Source organism: Meles meles, chromosome 7 (genome assembly GCF_922984935.1).
Source record: "Meles meles chromosome 7, mMelMel3.1 paternal haplotype, whole genome shotgun sequence".
In the NCBI taxonomy this organism is placed as follows: domain Eukaryota; kingdom Metazoa; phylum Chordata; class Mammalia; order Carnivora; family Mustelidae; genus Meles; species Meles meles.
The window spans coordinates 83,727,726-83,749,924 of record NC_060072.1 but is presented as its reverse complement, the minus strand read 5'-3'; the positions used below and the strand labels follow the sequence as shown (position 1 = coordinate 83,749,924).

General features: G+C 34.8%; 1 protein-coding gene across 1 annotated transcript in view; it reads right to left on the bottom strand.

The window, feature by feature from the left end:
* The window catches only part of ARID2 (AT-rich interaction domain 2), a 176,080-nt gene that overhangs the window by 60,265 nt on the left and 93,616 nt on the right, over positions 1 to 22,199 (bottom strand). The window contains exons 5-6 of the mRNA XM_046011910.1: positions 19,335 to 19,553; positions 15,655 to 15,722 (exon numbers count right to left, since the gene is read on the bottom strand). Of these exons, the coding sequence (XP_045867866.1) occupies positions 15,655 to 15,722; positions 19,335 to 19,553 (287 nt within the window). The remainder of the gene's footprint in view (positions 1 to 15,654; positions 15,723 to 19,334; positions 19,554 to 22,199) is intronic.

Here is a 22,199-nt window from a genome sequence, read left to right as displayed (position 1 = left end):
GACCTTATACTACATAACTATACAAAATGAAATATAACTTGAAATTGTCTATGACACTTGATTGTATTACCTATTACTTCTGTACTAATAAAGAAATGCATGGACTATTAGTTAACTTTTTATTTCTAAACATTCTGATGTGGATATTTCAAAATAACTGTATTTAGTTTTTGGAATTAAGATTCTTTCACATTTAAAGCCACTAGTCTGAGAAAATGTACACCAGGAAAAGGATCAATTGCTCAAAAAACTCATGAACAAGAATGTTTGGTAACAATAAACAAGAACTAGGCATATGAAGAAAAAAAGACAATGTTCAATAGATAAGAAAAAAGGCCCATAGGAAATTCAAATAACAAAGATATCAGACATGGAATTTTTGATGATCATGGATAATAAATTCAAAGAAATAAGAGATTGAAAAATTGGCAAATAAATGAAAACTATAAGAATGAAAGAAATTCTACAACTGAAAAGAAAAATTCAATTTAATGACTGATTATATACAACTCAAGAAAGAATGAACTGTAAGTGTAGAAGAAAATACAATTTGGAAGCATAAGGAGACAAAAGGTTGGGGGAAAAACCCATACAAGACACAGAACATACAGTGAAAAGTAGTAACATACGAATAATTGGAATTCCTGAGAATCAAGAGAGAGAATGGGCAGAAACAGTATTTGAAGAGATAGGGCAAAGAATTTTCTAAAACAATTCAAAAACGTTAACCTACAGATTTAAGCAGTACTCCAAATAATAAAGAAAGAGAAATAAAGATGTGTAGGAATATGAAAATAAAAGAATAAAATTTCTGAAAAGCAAAGACACAAAAGAACCCCAACTTAAATGCAAAGACAAAAACAAAACAAAACAAAACAAAACAAAAAAAAACCAGGTAATCTTAAAAAGGACTACAAACTAAATTGACAGCAGACTTTGTAAAAATGTAAAATAAAATAATGGAAGCCAAAAGACAATGGGACATTTTCTAAGTGATGGAAGAAAGTATTTGCCAAACTTAAATCTCTAAACGAGAAACTGCCCTTCACTAGAAATGAAAACTGAGAAAACTCATCCTCTATAAACCAGTAATAAAGAAAAATATGTGAAAAGAGAGATGTGGTTTAAATAAAATAAATAATGAATGAATAAAATACTAAAAAAATGTTTTATGAGGTAAAAATATGCATAAAAGTAAAATCTAAGAAAAAATGCCTGGAAAGAACTTTCGTTCAGGCCATAATGCAGTACCTAGTACTTTGGTAGTCCTCCTCCTATCATAAAACCAGTATGTATAAAACAACTGCTTTCAGAGACTGGACAACATAATCCCTGAAATGTGGAAAACAAAGGAAGTGAGTTCAATCACTGCCCCATAGTTTTACAGACACTCTAGACTATAGCACAGAGATAATAAATCCAAGAGATCATAGTGATTTCTAAGTAAGGAAAGTGATCAGAGTTCAGTAAGGCCAACAGAAATAGAATTTGAGAGCAAATTTGCAAGAAAGAGGAGCAATGAAGAGAAAGAACTCAATTAATCTGCACAGGAATTTCTAGAGCTGATTGCTGAGTACTAAACTATGCATATGCAAGGTTGAACTCTAAAACCCCAAGCAAAAAACCCAGAGAGAACAATTAATGAGGAGTTATAACTGAACAATTCACAAAATAGAGAAAACTCATTAAGTCCCTGCAAATTCAGTAGAAATCCAAACAAAGCCATGCCTTAGGAGTAGGGATAAACTGGTGCTAGAGTAAAGGCTAATCTATCTCAGTCATAACAAAGCTTTAAAACAATGTTCTAAAGGATCAATATGTCACAATCTATATGTCAACTAAAAGCATGCCAGAACAAAGTCCTACATTCTTGAAAGTCACCAAAATCCAAACACTCAATAATGTAACATTCTCAATATTCATATCTAATAAAAAATTACTGCATGTACAAAGAAAGTAGGAAACACAATCCATAACTAAGACAAAAATAGTTTCAACAAAAACAGACCCAGAAGTAATAAAGATAATGGAATTAGAAAAGAATTTTAAACATTTTTGAATAAATTTTTTTATTAAATATTGGCAAAGATTTAAAGTAAAGTATGAGCACAATTAGGAGGAAAATGGGATGATGTAAAAGAGAATCAAATAGAATTTCTAGAGCTGAAAACAGTATATGAAATATGGGCTTAACAGGATAAGAGAAAATGAAAACAGGACAATAGAAACATCCATGAAATACACAGGAGGAAAAAAGGGTCTAAAAACAATGAACAGAACTTCTATAGCCTGTCAGACAGTATATGGTCTAACATTTGAATAAACATAGTCTCAGAGAAAGATAATTATCATATGATCTCTCTGATATGAGGAATTTGAGAGGCAGGGTTGGGGGTTGCGGGAAGTAAGGAAGGAAAAAATGAAACAAGATGGGATCAGGAGGAAGTCAAACCATAAGAGACTCTTAATTTCATGAAACAAACTGAGGGTTGCTGGGAGTGGGGAGGTAGGGATAGGGCAGCTGGGTTATGGACATTGGGGTGGGTATGTCCTATGGTGAGTGCTTGAAATGTATAAGCCTGATGATTCACAGACCTGTACCCCTGGGGCAAATAATACATTATATGTTAATTAAAAAAAAAAAAAAACCAAACATAGTCTCAGAAAAATAGGAGGGAAAGAAAAAAAATTTGAAGAAATAATTGCGAAAACTTTCCAATTTCATGAAAAATACCAAACAAAAGAGCTAAATAAATCCAAAGCAGGAAAAGCAAAGATCTCAACAAAGCACATCCTAAACAAAATAAAAATCAATGATTAAGAGAATACCTTAAAAGCAGTCAGAGAAAACACATCCCACACAAAACAATAGGATCAAAACTGACTTCCTGTCAGTAAAAATGCAAATCAGATGGCAATGAAACATTATCGTAAACTGCTCAGATAATACCCTGGAAACAATTTTATATCCAGCAAAAATATCTTTCAAACATAAAGGCAAAATAAAATTTTCAGGAAAATAAAAGCTAAGAATCAAAATTCAACCATATCAATAATTTCATAAAGTATAAATGGTCTGAATGCTTGATGAAAAGGAAGAAATTGCACAAAAATCAGATTAAAGGAAATAAGATTCAAGTATAAGCTATCTTTAAGAAACTATAAAATCACAAATGAAATGGGGTGTCTGAGTGGTAGTCAGTTAGTTGTCTGACTCTTGGTTTCAGTTTAGGTTCTGATCTCAGGGTTGTGATATTAAGCCCTGTGTCAGGCTTCATGTTCAGCTTGGAATCTGTTTGGGATTCTCTCTCCCTCTCCCTCTGTCCCTCCTGTCTCTCTTTCAAATGAATAAATCCTAAACACACACACACACACACACACGCACGCACATGAAAAGCATAAGGATAGAAAAAGATATATCATGAAAATATTAATCATAAGAAAGCTGCTGTAGATAAATTACACCAGTGAAGAGACTGCAGGAGAGGAATATTACCAGAGGTCAGAAGAATGTTCTGTAATAAAAAATAAAAGCTAAGTTATCAAGAAAATGTAATAATCCTAAATGTACACGCAACTAATAACAGAGGTTCAAAATACACAAAACAAATACTGACAACTAAAAGGAGATATAAACATTCATACTTTTGATGATTTTAACACTCATCTCTCAAGAAATCATATAATAATTATACAGAAGATTTGCAAAACGCATTTCTGATAAAGGACTTGTGTCCGAAATATACAAGGAACTCTTACAATTCAACAATAAGAAAATCAACAACAAGGAGTCAAGATGGCGGAGAAGTAGCAGGCTGAGACTATATCTGGTAGCAGGAGATCAGCTCGATAGTTTATCTAAATATTGTAAACACCTACAAATCCAATGGGAGATCGAAGAGAAGAAGAACAGCAATTCTAGAAACTGAAAATCAACCACTTTCTGAAAGGTAAGTCTGGTGGAGAAGTGAATCTAAAACGAAGGGAAGATAGACCGCGGGGGGAGGGGCTGGCTCCCGGCAAGCGGCGGAGCAACGAACACAAAATCAGGACTTTTAAAAGTCTGTTCCACTGAGGGACATTGCTCCAGAGGCTAAACCGGGGTGAAGCCCACGCGGGGTCAGCGTGGCCCCAGGCCCCGCAGGGTCACAGAAGGATCGGGGGTGTCGAAGTGTCGCAGAGCTCGCAGGTCTTAGAACGGAGAAGCCGGCTACAGAGACAGAGCTGAGGACTGAACTCTCAGCTCGGGGTTACCTTGAACTGGCCGCAGGCTGGGTGAGCTCAGAGCGCGGCTGGAGGCTGGGGATACGGGAGTGATTGGGTGCTGTCCTCTGGGGGCGCACTGAGGAGTGGGGCCCTGGCTCTCGGCTCCTCCGGGCCAGAGACTAGGAGGCCGCCATTTTCATTCCCGTCCTCCGGAACTCTATGGAAAGCATTCAGGGAACAGAAGCTCCCCAAAGTGAACCCCAGCGGATTACTTAGTCTGCCCCCCAGTAAGGGCGGTGCAATTCTGCCTCGGGCAAAGACATTTGAGAGTCACTACAACAGGCCCCTCCCCCAGAAGATCAACAAAATATCCAGCCAGGACGAAGTTCATCTATCAAGGAAAGCAGGTTCAATACCTAAGACAGCAGCGGAATTCCAGAGGAGGAGAAAGCAAAGCACGGAACTCATGGCTTTCTCCCCATGATTCTTTAGTCTTGCAGTTAATTCAATTTATTTTTTTCAATTTTTTTTCTTTCTTTTTTCTTCTTCTGCTAAATTTTTTAAAACTTTTACACTTTTCTTTTTTAACGTTTTTTGATTAGTTTATCTAAAATATATATTTTTTCTTTTTTTTTATAGTTTTTTTCTTTATTTGTTTTATTTTTTAAATTTTTTTCTTTTTTTTTCTGAACCTCTTTTTATCCCCTTTCTCCCGCCCCACAATTTGGGGTGTCTTCTGATTTGGTTACAGCGCATTTTTCTGGGGTCTTTGCCACCCTTTTAGTATTTTATTTGATCCTTCATATCCTCTTATCTGGACAAAATGACAAGGCGGAAAAAATCACCACAAACAAAAGAACAAGAGGCAGTTCCGAAGGCTAGGGACCTAATCAACACAGACATTGGTAATATGTCAGATCAAGAGTTCAGAATGACGATTCTGAACGTTCTAGCCGGGCTCGAAAAAGGCATGGAAGATATTAGAGAAACCCTCTCCGGAGATATAAAAGCCCTTTCTGGAGAAATTAGAGAACTAAAATCTAACCAAGTTGAAATAAAAAAAAGCGATTAATGAGGTGCAATCAAAAATGGAGGCTCTCACTGCTAGGATAAATGAGGCAGAAGAAAGAATTAGTGATATAGAAGACCAAATGACAGAGAATAAAGAAGCCGAGCAAAAGAGGGACCAACAGCTACTGGACCACGAGGGGAGAATTCGAGAGATAAGTGACACCATAAGATGAAACAACATTAGAATAATTGGGATTCCAGAAGAAGAAGAAAGAGAGAGGGGAGCAGAAGGTCTATTGGAGAGAATTATTGGAGAGAATTTCCCTAATATGGCAAAGGGAACAAGCATCAAAATCCAGGAGGTGCAGAGAACCCCCCTCAAAATCAACAAGAATAAGCCCACACCCCATCACCTAATAGTAAAATTGACAAGTCTTAGTGACAAAGAGAAAATCCTGAAAGCAGCCCGAGAAAAGAAGTCTGTAACATACAATGGTAAAAATGTTAGATTGGCAGCAGACTTATCCACAGAGACCTGGCAGGCCAGAAAGAGCTGGCATGATATATTCAGAGCACTCAACGAGAAAAACATGCAGCCAAGAATACTCTATCCAGCTAGGCTATCATTGAAAATAGAAGGAGAGATCAAAAGCTTCCAGGACAAACAAAAACTGAAAGAATTTGCAAACACCAAACCAGCTCTACAGGAAATATTGAAAGGGGACCTCTAAGCAAAGAGAGAGCCTAAAAGTAGTAGACCAGAAAGGAACAAAGACAATATACAGTAACAGTCACCTTACAGGCAATACAATGGCATTAAATTCATATCTCTCAATAGTTACCCTGAATGTTAATGGGCTAAATGTCCCAATCAAAAGACACAGGGTATCAGAATGGATAAAAAAACAAAACCCATCAATATGCTGCCTACAAGAAACTCATTTTAGACGCGAAGACACCTCCAGATTTAAAGTGAGGGGGTGGAAAACAATTTACCATGCTAATGGGCATCAGAAGAAAGCTGGGGTGGCGATCCTTATATCAGATCAATTAGGTTTTAAGCCAAAGACTATAATAAGAGATGAGGAAGGACACTATATCCTACTCAAAGGGTCTGTCCAACAAGAAGATCTAATGATTTTAAATATCTATGCCCCTAACGTGGAAGCAGCCAACTATATCAATCAATTAATAACAAAATCAAAGAAACACATCAACAATAATACAAAAATAGTAGGGGACTTTAACACTCCCCTCACTGAAATGGACAGATCATCCAAGCAAAAGATCAACAAGGAAATAAAGGCCTTAAATGACACACTGGACCAGATGGACATCACAGATATATTCAGAACATTTCATCCCAAAGCAACAGAATACACATTCTTCTCAAGTGCACATGGAACATTCTCCAGAATAGATCACATCCTGGGTCACAAATCAGGTCTCAACCAGTATCAAAAGATTAGGATCATTCCCTGCATATTTTCAGACCACAATGCTCTGAAGCTAGAACTCAATCACAAGAGGAAATTTGGAAAGAACCCAAATACATGGAGACTAAACAGCATCCTTCTAAAGAATGAATGGGTCAACCAGGAAATTAAAGAAGAGTTGAAAAAATTCATGGAAACAAATTATAATGAAAACACAATGCTTCAAAATCTGTGGGACACAGCAAAGGCAGTCCTGAGAGGAAAATATATAGCGGTACAAGCCTTTCTCAAGAAACAAGAAAGGTCTCAAATACACAACCTAACCCTACACCTAAAGGAGCTGGAGAAAGAACAAGAAAGAAACCCTAAACCCAGCAGGAGAAGAGAAATCATAAAGATCAGAGCAGAAATCAATGAAATAGAAACCAAAAAAATAATAGAAAAAAATCAATGAAACTAGGAGCTGGTTCTTTGAAAGAATCAATAAGATTGATGAACCCCTGGCCAGACTTATCAGAAAGAAAAGAGAAAGGACCCAAATCAATAAAATCATGAATGAAAGAGGAGAGATCACAACTAACACCAAAGAAATACAGACAATTATAAGAACATACTATGAGCAACTCTACGCCAACAAATTTGACAATCTGGAAAAAATGGATGCATTCTTAGAGACATATAAACTACCACAACTGAACCAGGAAGAAATAGAAAACCTGAACAGGCCCATAACCAGTAAGGAGATTGAAACAGTCATCAAAAATCTCCAAACAAACAAAAGCCCAGGGCCAGACGGCTTCCCAGGGGAATTCTACCAAACATTTAAAGAAGAACTCATTCCTATTCTCCTGAAACTGTTCCAAAAAATACAAATGGAAGGAAAATTTCCAAACTCATTTTATGAGGCCAACATCACCTTGATCCCAAAACCAGACAAGGATCCCACCAAAAAAGAGAACTACAGACCAATATCCTTGATGAACACAGATGCAAAAATTCTCACCAACATTCTAGCCAATAGGTTTCAACAGTACATTAAAAGGATTATTCACCACGATCAAGTGGGATTTATTCCAGGGCTGCAGGGTTGGTTCAACATCCGCAAATCAATCAATGTGATAGAACACATTAATAAAAGAAGGAACAAGAACCATATGATACTCTCAATAGATGCTGAAAAAGCATCTGACAAAGTACAGCATCCCTTCTTGATCAAAACTCTTCAAAGTGTAGGGACAGACGGCACATACCTCAATATTATCAAAGCCATCTATGAAAAACCCACCGCAAATATCATTCTCAATGGAGAAAAACTGAAAGCTTTTCCGTTAAGGTCAAGAACATGGCAGGGATGTCCATTATCACCACTGCTATTGAACATAGTATTAGAAGTCCTAGGCTCAGCAATCAGACAACAAAAAGAAATTAAAGGCATCCAAATCGGCAAAGAAGAAGTCAAACTATCACTCTTCGCAGATGATATGATACTATATGTGGAAAACCCAAAAGACTCCACTCCAAAACTACTAGAACTTGTACAGGAATTCAGTAAAGTGTCAGGATATAAAATCAATGCACAGAAATCAGTTGCATTTCTGTACACCAACAAGACAGAAGAAAGAGAAATTAAGGAGTCAATCCCATTTACAATTGCACCCAAAACTATAAGATACCTAGGAATAAACCTAACCAAAGAGGCTAAGAATCTATATGCAGAAAACTATAAAGTACTCATGAAAGAAATTGAGGAAGACACAAAGAAATGGAAAAATGTTCCATGCTCCTGGATTGGAAGAATAAATATTGTGAAAATGTCTATGCTACCTAAAGCAATCTACACATTTAATGTAATCCCTATCAAAATACCATCCATTTTTTTCAAAGAAATGGAACAAAGAATCCTCAAATTTATATGGAACCAGAAAAGACCTTGAATAGCCAAAGGAATATTGAAAAAGAAAGCCAAAGTGGGTGGCATCACAATTCCAGACTTCAAGCTCTATTACAAAGCTGTCATCATCAAGACAGCATGGTACTGGCACAAAAACAGACACATAGATCAATGGAACAGAATAGAGAGCCCAGAAATCGACCCTCAACTCTACGGTCAACTAATCTTCGACAAAGCAGGAAAGAATGTCCAATGGAAAAAAGACAGCCTCTTCAATAAATGGTGCTGGGAAAATTGGACAGCCACATGCAGAAAAATGAAATTGGACCACTTCCTTACACCACACACGAAAATAGACTCCAAATGGATGAAGGACCTCAATGTGAGAAAGGAATCCATCAAAATCCTTGAGGAGAACACAGGCAGCAACCTCTTCGACCTCTGCCGCAGCAACATCTTCCTAGGAACATCGGCAAAGGCAAGGGAAGCAAGAGCAAAAATGAACTATTGGGATTTCATCAAGATCAAAAGCTTTTGCACAGCAAAGGAAACAGTTAACAAAACCAAGAGACAACTGACAGAATGAGAGAAGATATTTGCAAACGACATATCAGATAAAGGGCTAGTATCCAAAATGTATAAGGAACTTAGCAAACTCAACACCCAAAGAACAAACAATCTAATCAAGAAATGGGCAGAGGACATGAACAGACATTTCTGTAAAGAAGACATCAGGATGGCCAACAGACACATGAAAAAGTGCTCCACATCATTCGGCATCAGGGAAATACAAATCAAAACCACAATGAGATATCACCTCAGACCAGTCCGAATGGCTAAAATTAACAAGTCAGGAAATGACAGATGCTGGCGAGGATGCGGAGAAAGGGGAACCCTCTTCCACTGTTGGTGGGAATGCAAGCTGGTGCAACCACTCTGGAAAACAGCATGGAGGTTCCTCAAAATGTTGAAAATAGAACTACCCTATGACCCAGCAATTGCACTACTGGGTATTTACCCTAAAGATACAAACATAGTGATCCAAAAGGGCACGTGTACCCAAATGTTCATATCAGCAATGTCTACAATAGCCAAACTATGGAAAGAACCTAGATGTCCATCAACAGATGAATGGATAAAGAAGATGTGGTATATATACACAATGGAATACTATGCAGCCATCAAAAGAAATGAAATCTTGCCATTTGCGACGACGTGGATGGAACTAGAAGGTATCATGCTTAGTGAAATAAGTCAATCGGAGAAAGACAACTATCATATGATCTCCCTGATATGAGGACGTGGAGATGCAACATGGGGGGTTAGGGGGATAGGAGAATAAATGAAACAAGGTGGGATTGGGAGGGAGACAAACCATAAACGACTCTTAATCTCACAAAACAAACGGGGGGTTGCTGGGAGGAGGTGGGGTTGGGAGAGGGGGAGGAGGTTATGGACATGAGGAGGGTATGTGCTATCGTGAGTGCTGTGAAGTGTGTAAACTTGGTGATTCACAGACTTGTACCCCTGGGGATAAAAATACATTATATGTTTATTAAAAAAAAAAAAAAAGAAAGGATGAATACCCAACTTTTGTAGCAACATGGATGGGAGTGGAAGTGATTATGCTGAGTGAAATAAGTCAAGCAGAGAGAGTCAAGTATCATATGGTTTCACTTATTTGTGGAGCATAACAAATGACATGGGGACATTGGGAGATGGAGAGGAGAAGGAAGTTGAGGGAAATTGGAAGGGGAGGTGAACCATAAGAGACTATGGACTCTGAAAAACAACCTGAGGGTTTTGAAGGGGCGGGGGTGGGAGGTTGGGGAAACCAGGTGGTGGGTAATAGGGAGGGCACATATTGCATGGAGCACTGGGTGTTGTGCAAAAACAATGAATACTGTTACGCTGAAAAAATAAATTAATTAATTAAGAAAATAATAATAATTATACAGAAAAGCATAACTATACAAAAATCTCAAACACTGTCAAATACCTTGAGTTGTTATTCATAAACACTGCACCCAACAATAGAGCATACATTGTTTTCAAGTGTGCATGAAACAGTCACTAAGACCATATGCTGGGGCGCCTGGGTGGCTGAGAGGGTTGAGCCTCTGCATTTGGCTCAGGTCATGGTCCCAGGGTCCTGGGATCCAGCCCCGCATCAGGCTCTCTGCTCAGCGGGGAGCCTGCTTCTCTCTCTCTCTGCCTGCTGCTCTGCCTACTTATGATCTCTCTCTGTCAAATAAATAAATAAAATCTTTAAACAAACAAACAAAACAAACAAACAAAAAAGACCATAAGCTAAAACAAGTCTTGATAAGTTTAAAAGACCTGATACAGGAGTGCCTAGGTGGTTCAGGTGGTTAAGCGTCCAACTCTTAATTTTGGCTCAGGTCATGATCTCAAGGTCATGAGACTAAGCCCCATGTCATGCTCTGCTGTGGGCACGGAGCCTGCTTAAGATTCTCTCTCTTTCTCTGCCACTCCGCTGTCCCTCCCCCCTGCTTACATGCATACTCTCTCAAAAAATAAATAAATAAAAACTAAATAAAAGAACTTATATAAACTTACGTTCTCTGACAACAATGGAATGTGATTAAAATGAGTAATAACTGTAATAATAATACTAATACTAAAAGCTACTTGGAAAAAAAAACCCAAATTAAATATCATACTTCTATATAAGCCATAAATTAAAGAAGAAATCATGAGAGATACGAGAAAATACCTTGAACTTAATGATAATGAAAATTCAACATAAGAAAATTTGTGGGACACAACTCAAGCAGTTTAGAGAAAGAATTTATAGCTTTATAAACTGACATTAAACAAGAAGGAAAGTTTAAAACCAATGATCTAAGATTCTATTTTAAGAAGTCTGAAAAAGAGCAAAGCAACGAATAATGAGAGCAGTATATATAAATCAAAAGTGAGTAAATGGAGATGAGAGTTGTTCTAGTGTCCCTACATTATCCAGAAATTGGTAAAAGTACTAATTTCCTATATTAGGAAAAATTAAAATTATAATCTCTAGTGTAATCACTAAGAGAACAGAAAAAGTATATAAATACCAAACTAACAGTAGGCAGAATACTGAATAATAAACAATACTCAGTTAAATAAAAAGGTAAGAAAGGAGGAAGAGAAAGAAACCAAAACCAAATAGGTAGGAATCTAATATAGAAACCAATTTGAAACACTGCAGATTTAAACACAATTAATATGAAAATTACATTTAATATAAACTGAATAAATGTACTAATTTAAAAACAATTTTTCACACTGGGAAAAAAAAAAGCCCAAGTATACGTTGTTTATTAAAAACAAACAAACAAACAAACAAACAAACAAAAATGGCACGGGGTGCCTGGGTGGCTCAGTGGGTTAAGCCTCTGCCTTCAGCTCAGGTCATGATCTCAGGGTCCTGGGATGGAGCCCCACATAGGGCTCTCTGCTCAGCAGGGAGCCTGCTTCCCCCTCTGCCTCTCTGCCTACTTATGATCTCTCTGTCAAACAAATAAATACAAATCTTAAAAAAAAATTTTTTTTAAAGGCACAAAAAACATCTAAAATACAAGGATAAGTAAGAAAGGTTCAAGGTAAAACATATGAGCCACAGAAACCACAAACAAATGGAAGATGATATTATATTGATATAAGACCAAAAAAAAAAAAGTAGACTTAAAGATAAAAAGGATACTTCATATATTCAACTGACCAGAAAGATGTATCACCTGTAAAATGCACTATATAATAGTCTTAAAATACAAAAACACAGTATTATAGAACTATAAGGAAAGTCACATCCCCAGTCATACTGGGTGTTCTTAACATGCCTCATTCCATAAATGAAGAAATGGACAAAGCAGCCAGTACTGATATATAAATACAAATATGATTAACCATGTTGGCCTGATATACATAGAAATTTATATCCAACAACTTCAAAGTATATATAAACATAAATAGTGTTTATAAAATCTCATCAGTGCTAGACTATGAAATACATGAAAGTGGAAGTATTTCAGAAGTTTAAGATTATGCAAAATATATTGTTTCTGCATAGTGAAATTTGGTTAGATTTTTTTTCCATTGCTTTTTTTTTTTTTGAAATAACATATATAATGTATTGTTTGTTTGAAGGGTACACATCTGTGATTCATCAGTCTTACACAACACCCAGAGCTTACTACAATACATACCCACCCCAATGTCCATCGCCTAGCCACTCCATCCTCCACCCCCTTCCCCTATCATCCCCTGTCGTGTTTCTTAAAGAAAAAGAAAACTACAAAAATGGTATGCTTTTTGGATATTAAGAAACTTCCCTTTAAGAGAAGATATTTGCAAATGACATATCTGATAAAGGGTTAGTATCCAAAATATATAAGTAATTTATAAAACTCAACACCCAAAATCAAATAATCCAATTAAAAAATGGGCAGAAGGCATGAACAGACATCTTTCCAAAGACATACTGATGGCCAAAAGAGACATGAAAAGATACTCAACATTGCTCACCATCAGGGAAATACAAATCAAAACCACAATGAGATATCACCTCACAGCAGTCTGAATGGCTAAAATCAACAAAACAAGAAACAATAGGTGTTGTTGAGGATGTGGAAAAAGGGGAACCCTCTTTCACCGTTGGTGGGCATTTAAACTGGTGCAGGCAGTCTGGGAAACAGTATGGAGGTTCCTCAAAATGCTAAAAATAGAACTACCCTAGGACCCAGCAATTGCGCCTACTAGGTACTTACCCAAAGAATACAAAAATACTCATTTGAAGAAATACATGCACTCCTGTATTTATTTAGCAGCATTATCTACAATAGCCAAATTATGGAAACAGCCCAAATGTCTTAAACTGATGAATGGATAAAGAAGACTGGGATATTTTTCCTTCTATATCTATATCTATGTCTGTATCTCTAAATACATAGATTATATACATACAAAGGAATATTATTCATCCAACAAATGAATGAAGTCTTGTCATTTCCAGTGACATGGAGAGAGCTAGAGAGTATAATGATTAGTGAAATAAGTCAGAGAAAAATGAATACTGTATGATTTCATTCATATGTGAATTTAAGAAACAAAACAAGCAAAGGAGAAAAGAGAGAGAGGTAAATCAAGAAACAGACTCTTAACTACAGGGAACAAAGGATGGTTATCAGAGGGAAGGTGGGTGGGGGTATGGGTGAAATAAGAGATAGAGGCTAAGGAGCACACTTGCTGTGATTAGCAAAGGTTGTTGTATGGAAGTGTTGAGTCACTATACTGTATACCTGAAACTAACATTGCACTGTATGCTAACTAACTGGAATTTTTTCAAAAAACTTAAAAAAAAAAAAAGAAAGAAAGAAACTTCCCTTCAAAACTATCCATGTATCAGGGGCGCCTGGGTGGCTCAGTGGGTTAAGCCTCTGCCTTCGGCTCAGGTCATGATCTCAGGGTCCTGGGATCGAGCCCCGCATCGGGCTCTCTGCTCAGCAGGGAGCCTGCTTCCCCCTCTTTCTCTGCCTGCCTCTCTGCCTACTTGTGATCTCTCTCTCTGTCAAATAAATAAATAAAATCTTTAAAAAAAAAAAACAAAAAAAAAAACTATCCATGTATCAAGCGGATGTCATAATTGAAATTCTAAGATACTCTGAGTTATGAAAACATGAAATATCAGAATTGGGAGAATAAAGTTAAATATGTGCTTAGAAAGAATTTTATGGCTTTAAATGTATGTATTAAAATGTATGTATTAGAAAAAACAAAACTAAAAATCAATGCTCTAAGCACCAAGAGATTATAAAAAGTGTGGTAAATTAAATCCAAAAAATATAGCTTATAAAAAGAAATATAAAGAGCAGAAATTAATGAAAACATGCAAGAGAGGTGATCATCTAATCATCTTCAACATATTTGTGTCTTCTAGATTTCAAGTAATTAGCAATTATACTCACAACCCCCACTCCCCATTGTGATTGCATAAACAAATACACAATTTGTGCATCTTACACTTTAATCACCACTTTTCTGCAGTTAAGGAAATCATCTGCTTAACTACAACCAAGAGGCTTGGCTTTTAATGGGTAGGGTGAGGACAGAATATAAGACTTTGGGTGAACTTGTGAAGTGGGGCATTAATATGCAACTCCATATCATGGTGAGAAACTGGAAGGTCTAACGCCCTCAAATACAGAGAGCAAAAGGAGTTGACTGTCTCTATTTGAGTTTGAGTTAAAAACAATCTCCCAAATATTTCACCACTAGCCTGCTCCACAGCCCCCATGAGTTTGGTTTTATTACCAGAATCATCAAAAAATCTCCCATAACAAAATTAATATAAAGTCATTCTGACCAGTATTTATTTTCCGGTGACTAGCAAATCCCAACAAGAAGTGAAGAAATGAACTCTCCAACCAATCCATACAAAAATCCCATAGAAAATTCTGCTAAAATTTATAAACCAAGATTATAAAACACGAAGGAATAATCCACCCTGACTCAGACTGACTAGAATTAGAATCGCAAGAGGCTTACGTATCGGAATTGTCAGGTGTGCGTGTTTTTGTACACATAATTTTTAACTTATATTTAGATATTTATACATTTGCATTTGTATAAATTTAATGTACACATAATTTGAATATTAACAAAGTATATTTTAAATATATATTATTTGATTTACTAAAAGTATAAAAGATCAAAAGGGCAAATTTGATAAATACAAAGAGAAGTTCTAGAAATTAAAACACACATTTTAACACATTTAACAAATGAGTCAAGTGAAATATTAGATACAACTAAAGAGCAATTAAGTGAACTGAAAAACAACCTTAAGGATTACTGTTCAGAATCTAGGCATTCTTAGATTTATTGCTTGTTACAGATTTATCATTTTCAGAAATCAATATATAATAAAAATAGAATTTTATTTATTAGCCACTCCATATTTTTACTCAATCACAACTTTTAAATAGGTATCTTTATATATTACACTAAAGATTAAAATATAAGTGGTATGTATATAAAATAAGCAACCATGGATCCTTGGTCCTTGGTGACATGTAATTCAATGGTTCAATACTTTATGTGAGTTACCTTAACAAAATCTCTATCAGTCTTCTCCTTCCATTCTTCACCAAATACAGTAGAAAAGGATCCTAAAGCTAAAAGAATAAACAGTATATTCAGTACAGTGGAATTATTCTTTCACTTAATTCCTTAAGACAGATGTGGAAAAAACAATAAAAATACATTTAAGTATCTTCTTTGCTAAAAACTATTTCATAGTAAATGATACAAAGTCATAATAATCTCTTTTGAAATATAATTTTTTAAATTACAGAATTTAAAAAACTTGTTTTTCTATAAACTAAAAATACACAACTCATTTTTGTAATATTTATACAAACAATAGAGAAAAGAAATGAAGAGTACTATAACAGTTACTCTGTATTAGGCTTCATTTCTAGAGGAGAAAAATATCAAAAAGTCAATCTAATGCTATTGCTATCAGGTTGCCAGATTTTTAAAATTTTAAATCTTTATATTATTTTCAAAAATAATTGTGTAATTCATATTTCAAATAATAAAGGGCAAGGCAGTCTTTGGAAATAATTTCCACAAATGAAATCTCCCTGAAGAAACACACTCAGGCCTACAGCTTCTTTGCATGTGATAGAGTCGTTCAAAAGAAAAATCAAATCATTCAATTCAAATCCTTAGTAACACTGTTACTAAGGATTTATTGTAGTAACCTACAATAAAGGTTAAGGCATAAGTACATGTTATATAATTTTTTTCCTCCTTTATATTGCCAGCTCACATTGTCAGTTTATGGAACCAGACAGTTAAGCAGTATGATACAAATGTCTTCAACTGTGACACAATAAGCATCTACCTTTAAAAATTAGGGAAGTGCTTTCATCAACCATGGTATTAATTCCGTAATGAAAGCTACTTCTTTTGGAATACAGAAAGAAAACTATATAGTGGCAATTGTTAATAGAAAAACTAGTTTTGTGAACAAAATTCTTTAAAAAACAAAAACACATCCTTAATGGATATGTTGTAACCACCACAGCAAATGGATATATTTTCTGTTGTAAAAAGATTCACTGAATCTTTATAATCTTACTATGTCTTTAAGTACAGACCTAATATTTCCTTAATATTGAGTAAAAAAAGGTTCATGAAGTATTTAGATTAGAACAAGAATTTTCATTGAAAAAATACTAAAAAGGATGAGGAGTAAATTTTAACATAAATTAAGTTTATCAATGATACTAATATTAAAAATAGGGTCATGAGGAAATGATAAAAGAACAGATGTGAAAGTTTTTAATAAATAATTTCATAAAATAGCAAACTTACATATAAGTAGCAACTTAATTAGAAAAATGAAGCCCACATATCACTAAAGAAGACCACTAAAGAAAAGAAGACCACTAAAGACCACTAAAGAAGACCACTAAAGAAGGTTTGTCCTGAAAAAACCTTATAAAGAAAAACTTCACTGGGAAAAGAATATTGAATGGAAATATAAGATGGAAAAATTAAACTTTTTTGTCAAATAGGACTTTTACTATACTTCTTCAAATACACAAAAAATATAGACACTAACACTTTATAAAGGATGTGTCATTTACATTTATCTCATTAAAATTCCACGTCCTAAAAAATAAATCTAAACTTCTCAAAAGCCTAACCAAATCAAATATATTGATAATCCTCAAAGTTAAAGGATTTACTTTCCTAATGTACGTCACTGCTTTAAGTACGGGGTCTTCATAAAGTCCCTATGTAGTCTGGAACTCTAAACTTCTGACTGTTGGAATGATAGTAATATTCCTTAAATATCATTGCTAGATTACTAGTTTTAGATTCTACACTCATTAATGATTTAGGCTTTTAGATAATTAAAAGTGACTAAAAAAATGCACGAAGATTAAACTAGGTCTGAAGAATGTCATGCATGCCTCAGTATACCGAAACTGGTAAGATAACTTTTATCATATTCACACACACACACACACACACACACACACACACACACACACGTAATCCTTATCCAATGATTAAATGGTCAAGACTTAAATTATTCTGGTTTGAGAATATTTAATTTTTCTAAAAACTTCATTTTAAGGTTTCTAAATGTGAACATTTTAAACTTTATTCTCTACTAAATGCTGGAAGATGTCCTTAAAAGATCAAAACAAGGGACGCCTGGGTGGCTCAGTGGGTTAAAGCCTCTGCTTTCGGCTCAGGTCATGATCTCAGGGTCCCGGGATCGAGCCCCGCATAGGGCTCTCTGCTCAGCAGGGAGCCTGCTCCCCCCCCCCCCGCCTACTTGTGATCTGTCAAATAAATAAATAAAATCTTAAATTTAAAAAAAAAAGATCAAAACAAAGTATTAGGAACCATAGGACATGAAAGTAAGACCGAAATCCACCAAATTTAGATCTCCAAAGTTACAATACAAACTGAGAAGTACTTTGTTCCTCCCTCATGTAACCAATGAGACTTTCAGGCAGGGTAAGAAACTAGTTTTCACTTTTGTTTAAACATTTCAGAATTGTCTTCATACAACCTAAGTACCTGTCAAGTTCTAAGGAGTCCTACTTGGACAATCCCAAATAAAATTATGTTTTAAGAGTCTACTAGCTGACCCAAATCAAACTGCAGAAAAATGAACTCATTTGCAAACATGTTGCTACTGAAAAATAAAAACAATAACTGTCATGAATCTATAAAATATTAAAGAAATTCTCTCTCAAACTATCTCTACTGTGTTATACAAATAGTTTCTACATTATAAAATAATTTCAATATGTCAATACCTTATCCTTTTTTTTTTTCTCCATATATCTGAATTGTTGAGAAGACATTATGGGCAGTTTGTTCTTGAACTGCTCAGTCTTTTTCCCAGGGGATAAATTAAATCCCTCTCTCCTTGTGGCTATGTGCACCCAGAACTTCCTTTTGATTCATGCTATCTACCCTATTTGGAATTATCCCCACACTTTAACCTTTAATAGTATATACTTTTGGAAAAAAAAGAAGTTACAATGGCACTGGAATAGAAGGAGGATTAATATGCAAGAAAAAAATTGTATATCAATAACATTCAGCCAACATATTTTAAAATGAAAAACCATGAGCAGAAAAAAATTTCAAAACATATTTTCTAAATCCCTTTTAACTACAATTAGAGAAATAAAAAATTTAATCTTTTTTTTCTTTTTGAACAATTTAGTCTTAAGAGTAATCTAGATGTAACAAGAGACAATGTCATAGAAAATAAAGAATTTGACTTATAAAAATCTACAACTAGCAAATCCCGTAAGTAAAAAGGATGTGAAATATCTGATAACTTTTATTTTATTTAGGCAGCAAATTTTTAAATACACCGACAAACTGTTTAATTAAAAATTACAATGACACATTAGGAAAAAAACAATTTCTTCCAGGTCCTAGTTTTTTATATCAAGATTTTGTATCAAACAATCTTCTAACATCAAGAAACCTTTATCACTACTCTAAGAAAAATCCAAGATTTTTATTTCAAAAGTTCTAGTGAGATCATTACTATTCGAATATTTAAGGCTAAAAAACCACTTCATTATCTTAAATAACACATTTAATACAATAAAAGCAAATAAAGAATGCTATTATACTAATAAAAATTACTTTTCTTAAAAAGTAAAAGCCTTTTTTAAAAATCCCTAACACCTTTATAGAATGATCATACGATATGATAGGTTCAGCTTAAAACTTACTGTCATCAAACACCCCGGCATTAGCAAGTAATAAAGTGATGATTTTAGGGTCTTTTTCAAGTTGCATGACGTGCTTGCTTTCATTTGATAGAAGAGTGCATACATTAATAGCAAAGTCCACTTCATTTGGGAGTCCAGATAACAGTGAAAGCACCAATTTATTATAATCATTTGGCGAATTGAAGTCCATAGATAGCCCATAACTTTGACGCAGATAATCTAAGATAAAAACAAAACATCTTAAGTATACCAAGGATTAAAAACCATTATCATTAATATCTTACAAATGCAGGACAGAAGCTCGTTTTCCTTTATAAAATTTAAATTAAGTAGAAGTTTAAAGAGTTCAACTTTCTAAACTTAAGTTAAAATTACAGTCTTCAGAAAGTATTAAAATACAAAAAAAATACTATTATACCCTCTTGGACTATTCTACCCTCTTGCTAGTATATTATAGCAAATTATTAATATATTATTACTTAAATTTACATACTCTACACTTTTTACTGGGACTGTATCTGGTTTTTATATATTATAAGCCAGGGATACTGGTTCCTTTGAAATTTTTAAGAATATCATGATTTTAGAGACTTTGGCTACCTTCTTTACCAAACTACAGGAGAATTATCATTTTTGGGGTCAGAATTATGGCAATATAATTAACACAGTAAAATTTATGCTTTTTAGTTCTATGAGTATTGACAAATTTTTTAAAAAACCACAACCACAATGAAGATAAAGAATATTTCCATCACCCCCAAAAGTTTAAACTTTTCTGCAGTTAAACCCCTGTTCTACCCACAAACACTGATCTACTTTGTTTTTATAACTTTATTTCAAAATAACAAATAAATGGAATCATACAGTATGCAGTCTTTTTTTTTAAGATTTTATTTATTTGACAGAGATCACAAGCAGGCAGAGAGGCAGGCAGAGAGAGGGGGAAGCAGGCTCCCTGCTGAGCAGAGAGCCCAATGTGGGGCTCGATCCCGACTCTGAGACCATGACCTGAGCTGAAGGCAGAGACTTAACCCACTGAGCCACCCAGGCACCCCCAGTATGTAGTCCTTTATATCTGATTTCTTTCAATCCATGTTGACGCATGTTATCAGTAGTTTGTTTCTTTTTAATGCTGCAGAAAGGGTAGAACACAATTTGTTCATCCATTCCCTAGATGAGGGACATCTGGACGGTTTTCGGTTTTGGGGACTTATGAACCCTGCTGCTATAAACATTCATACACAGAACTTCGTGCAGAAATATTTTTTCCTTTCCCTTGGATTGCTGGACCATATATAAGTGTATATTTAACTGGGTAAGAAACTGTGAAGCTGTTTTCCAAAGCGGCTTACAGCATCTTGTGTTTCCACTGACAATATACATGGTTCCTGTTGCTTTGCATCCCTGTCAGCATTTTAACAGCCAGTTTTAAATATTCTGAATCTAATATTTAATAAATATTTTCTCCCAAACAATGGCTTATCTTTTTTTCTTAAAAGTGTCTTTGAAGAGCACAAGTTTTAAATTTTGATAGAAGTCTGATTTATAAATTTTTACTTTATAGTTCATGCTTTCGTGTCCTAAGAAACCTTTGCCTAAGCCAAGTTAACTAAGATTTTCTGTAGGACAATTAATTTAAAACATCTTCAAAACTTTAGGGGTGCCTGGGTGGCTCAGTTGTTAAAATGTCTGCCTTCAGCTCAGGTCATGATCCCAGGGTCCTGGGATTGACCCCCACATCGGGCTCCCTGCTAGGCGGGAAACCTGCTTCTCCCTCTCTCACTCCCCCTGCTTGTGTTCCCTCTCTTGCTGTGTCTTGCTCTGTCAAATAAATAAACAAAATCTTTAAAAACAAAACAAAAAAAAATCTTCAAAACTTTGAAGGTAAGGAAGATGGGCTTACAGAATACTAATATGTTACAGTCTCATTAATATCTAAGAAAAACATCATATTTCTAGTAATACTGACTCTTAATTTGGGTAGTGAAGACCTTGGTAGCTATGCCCTCAGACATATACCCCAACTATATTTTTCACATAAAGATATAACTAGTTTAATGCAAAGCGGCAAGAAATCAAGAGATAGAAAACCTCTAGATGAGACATTTCAGAAATACATGAATTTTTAAAGAATTTTTTTTAAACCTTGTTAAATGGATTACAAGTAGAAATCTATTATCACAACATGCCACAAAATCAAATCATATAGGGAAGAAATTTCTTTATTTCCCACTTTAGACAACTGAGATGACACTTCTTCAATTGTCCAATAGTCTAGGAATTTCTCCCTAATATAATGATAAATAAGTTCCACAATAGAGTAATAAACTATTATGACAAAAGACTCTTTACATATTTAAATTAAATTAAACTGAATTCTGTTCATTTTCTATAATCTTGATAAATAAAATTTCTAATAACATAACAAACATAAAATCTGGAGAAAAGGTAACAAAACTTCTGCGAATATAAGAAGAGATTTTGATATTTCTATACTGTACACTGGAACTAAATAGTTTAGAGCTTCCATGAAACTTTCAGACAAATCTCTTTCAGGGAAATAACTTAGAACCCACATTCAACATCTGTCACATTCTTGTTTATGTGGGTTCAATATGACCTCAAAATTGCTGTGGTTTGCTATTGAAGAATGAAAGATGCCATCAGATACTCAATTCAGTGCATCCTTTCCTGAGTGACTTTGCCAAAGACATCTCCAATTAAAATAAAATAAATAAATATGATAATTACAAAAAGTCCTTTAATTATATTAGGCTTGGTAAAGATTTCTAACATAATGTAGTAGAAATTGTTTATAAGATTTTAAGAGCTTCCCTTTCACTCCCTTCCCCAAGGAAACATGAT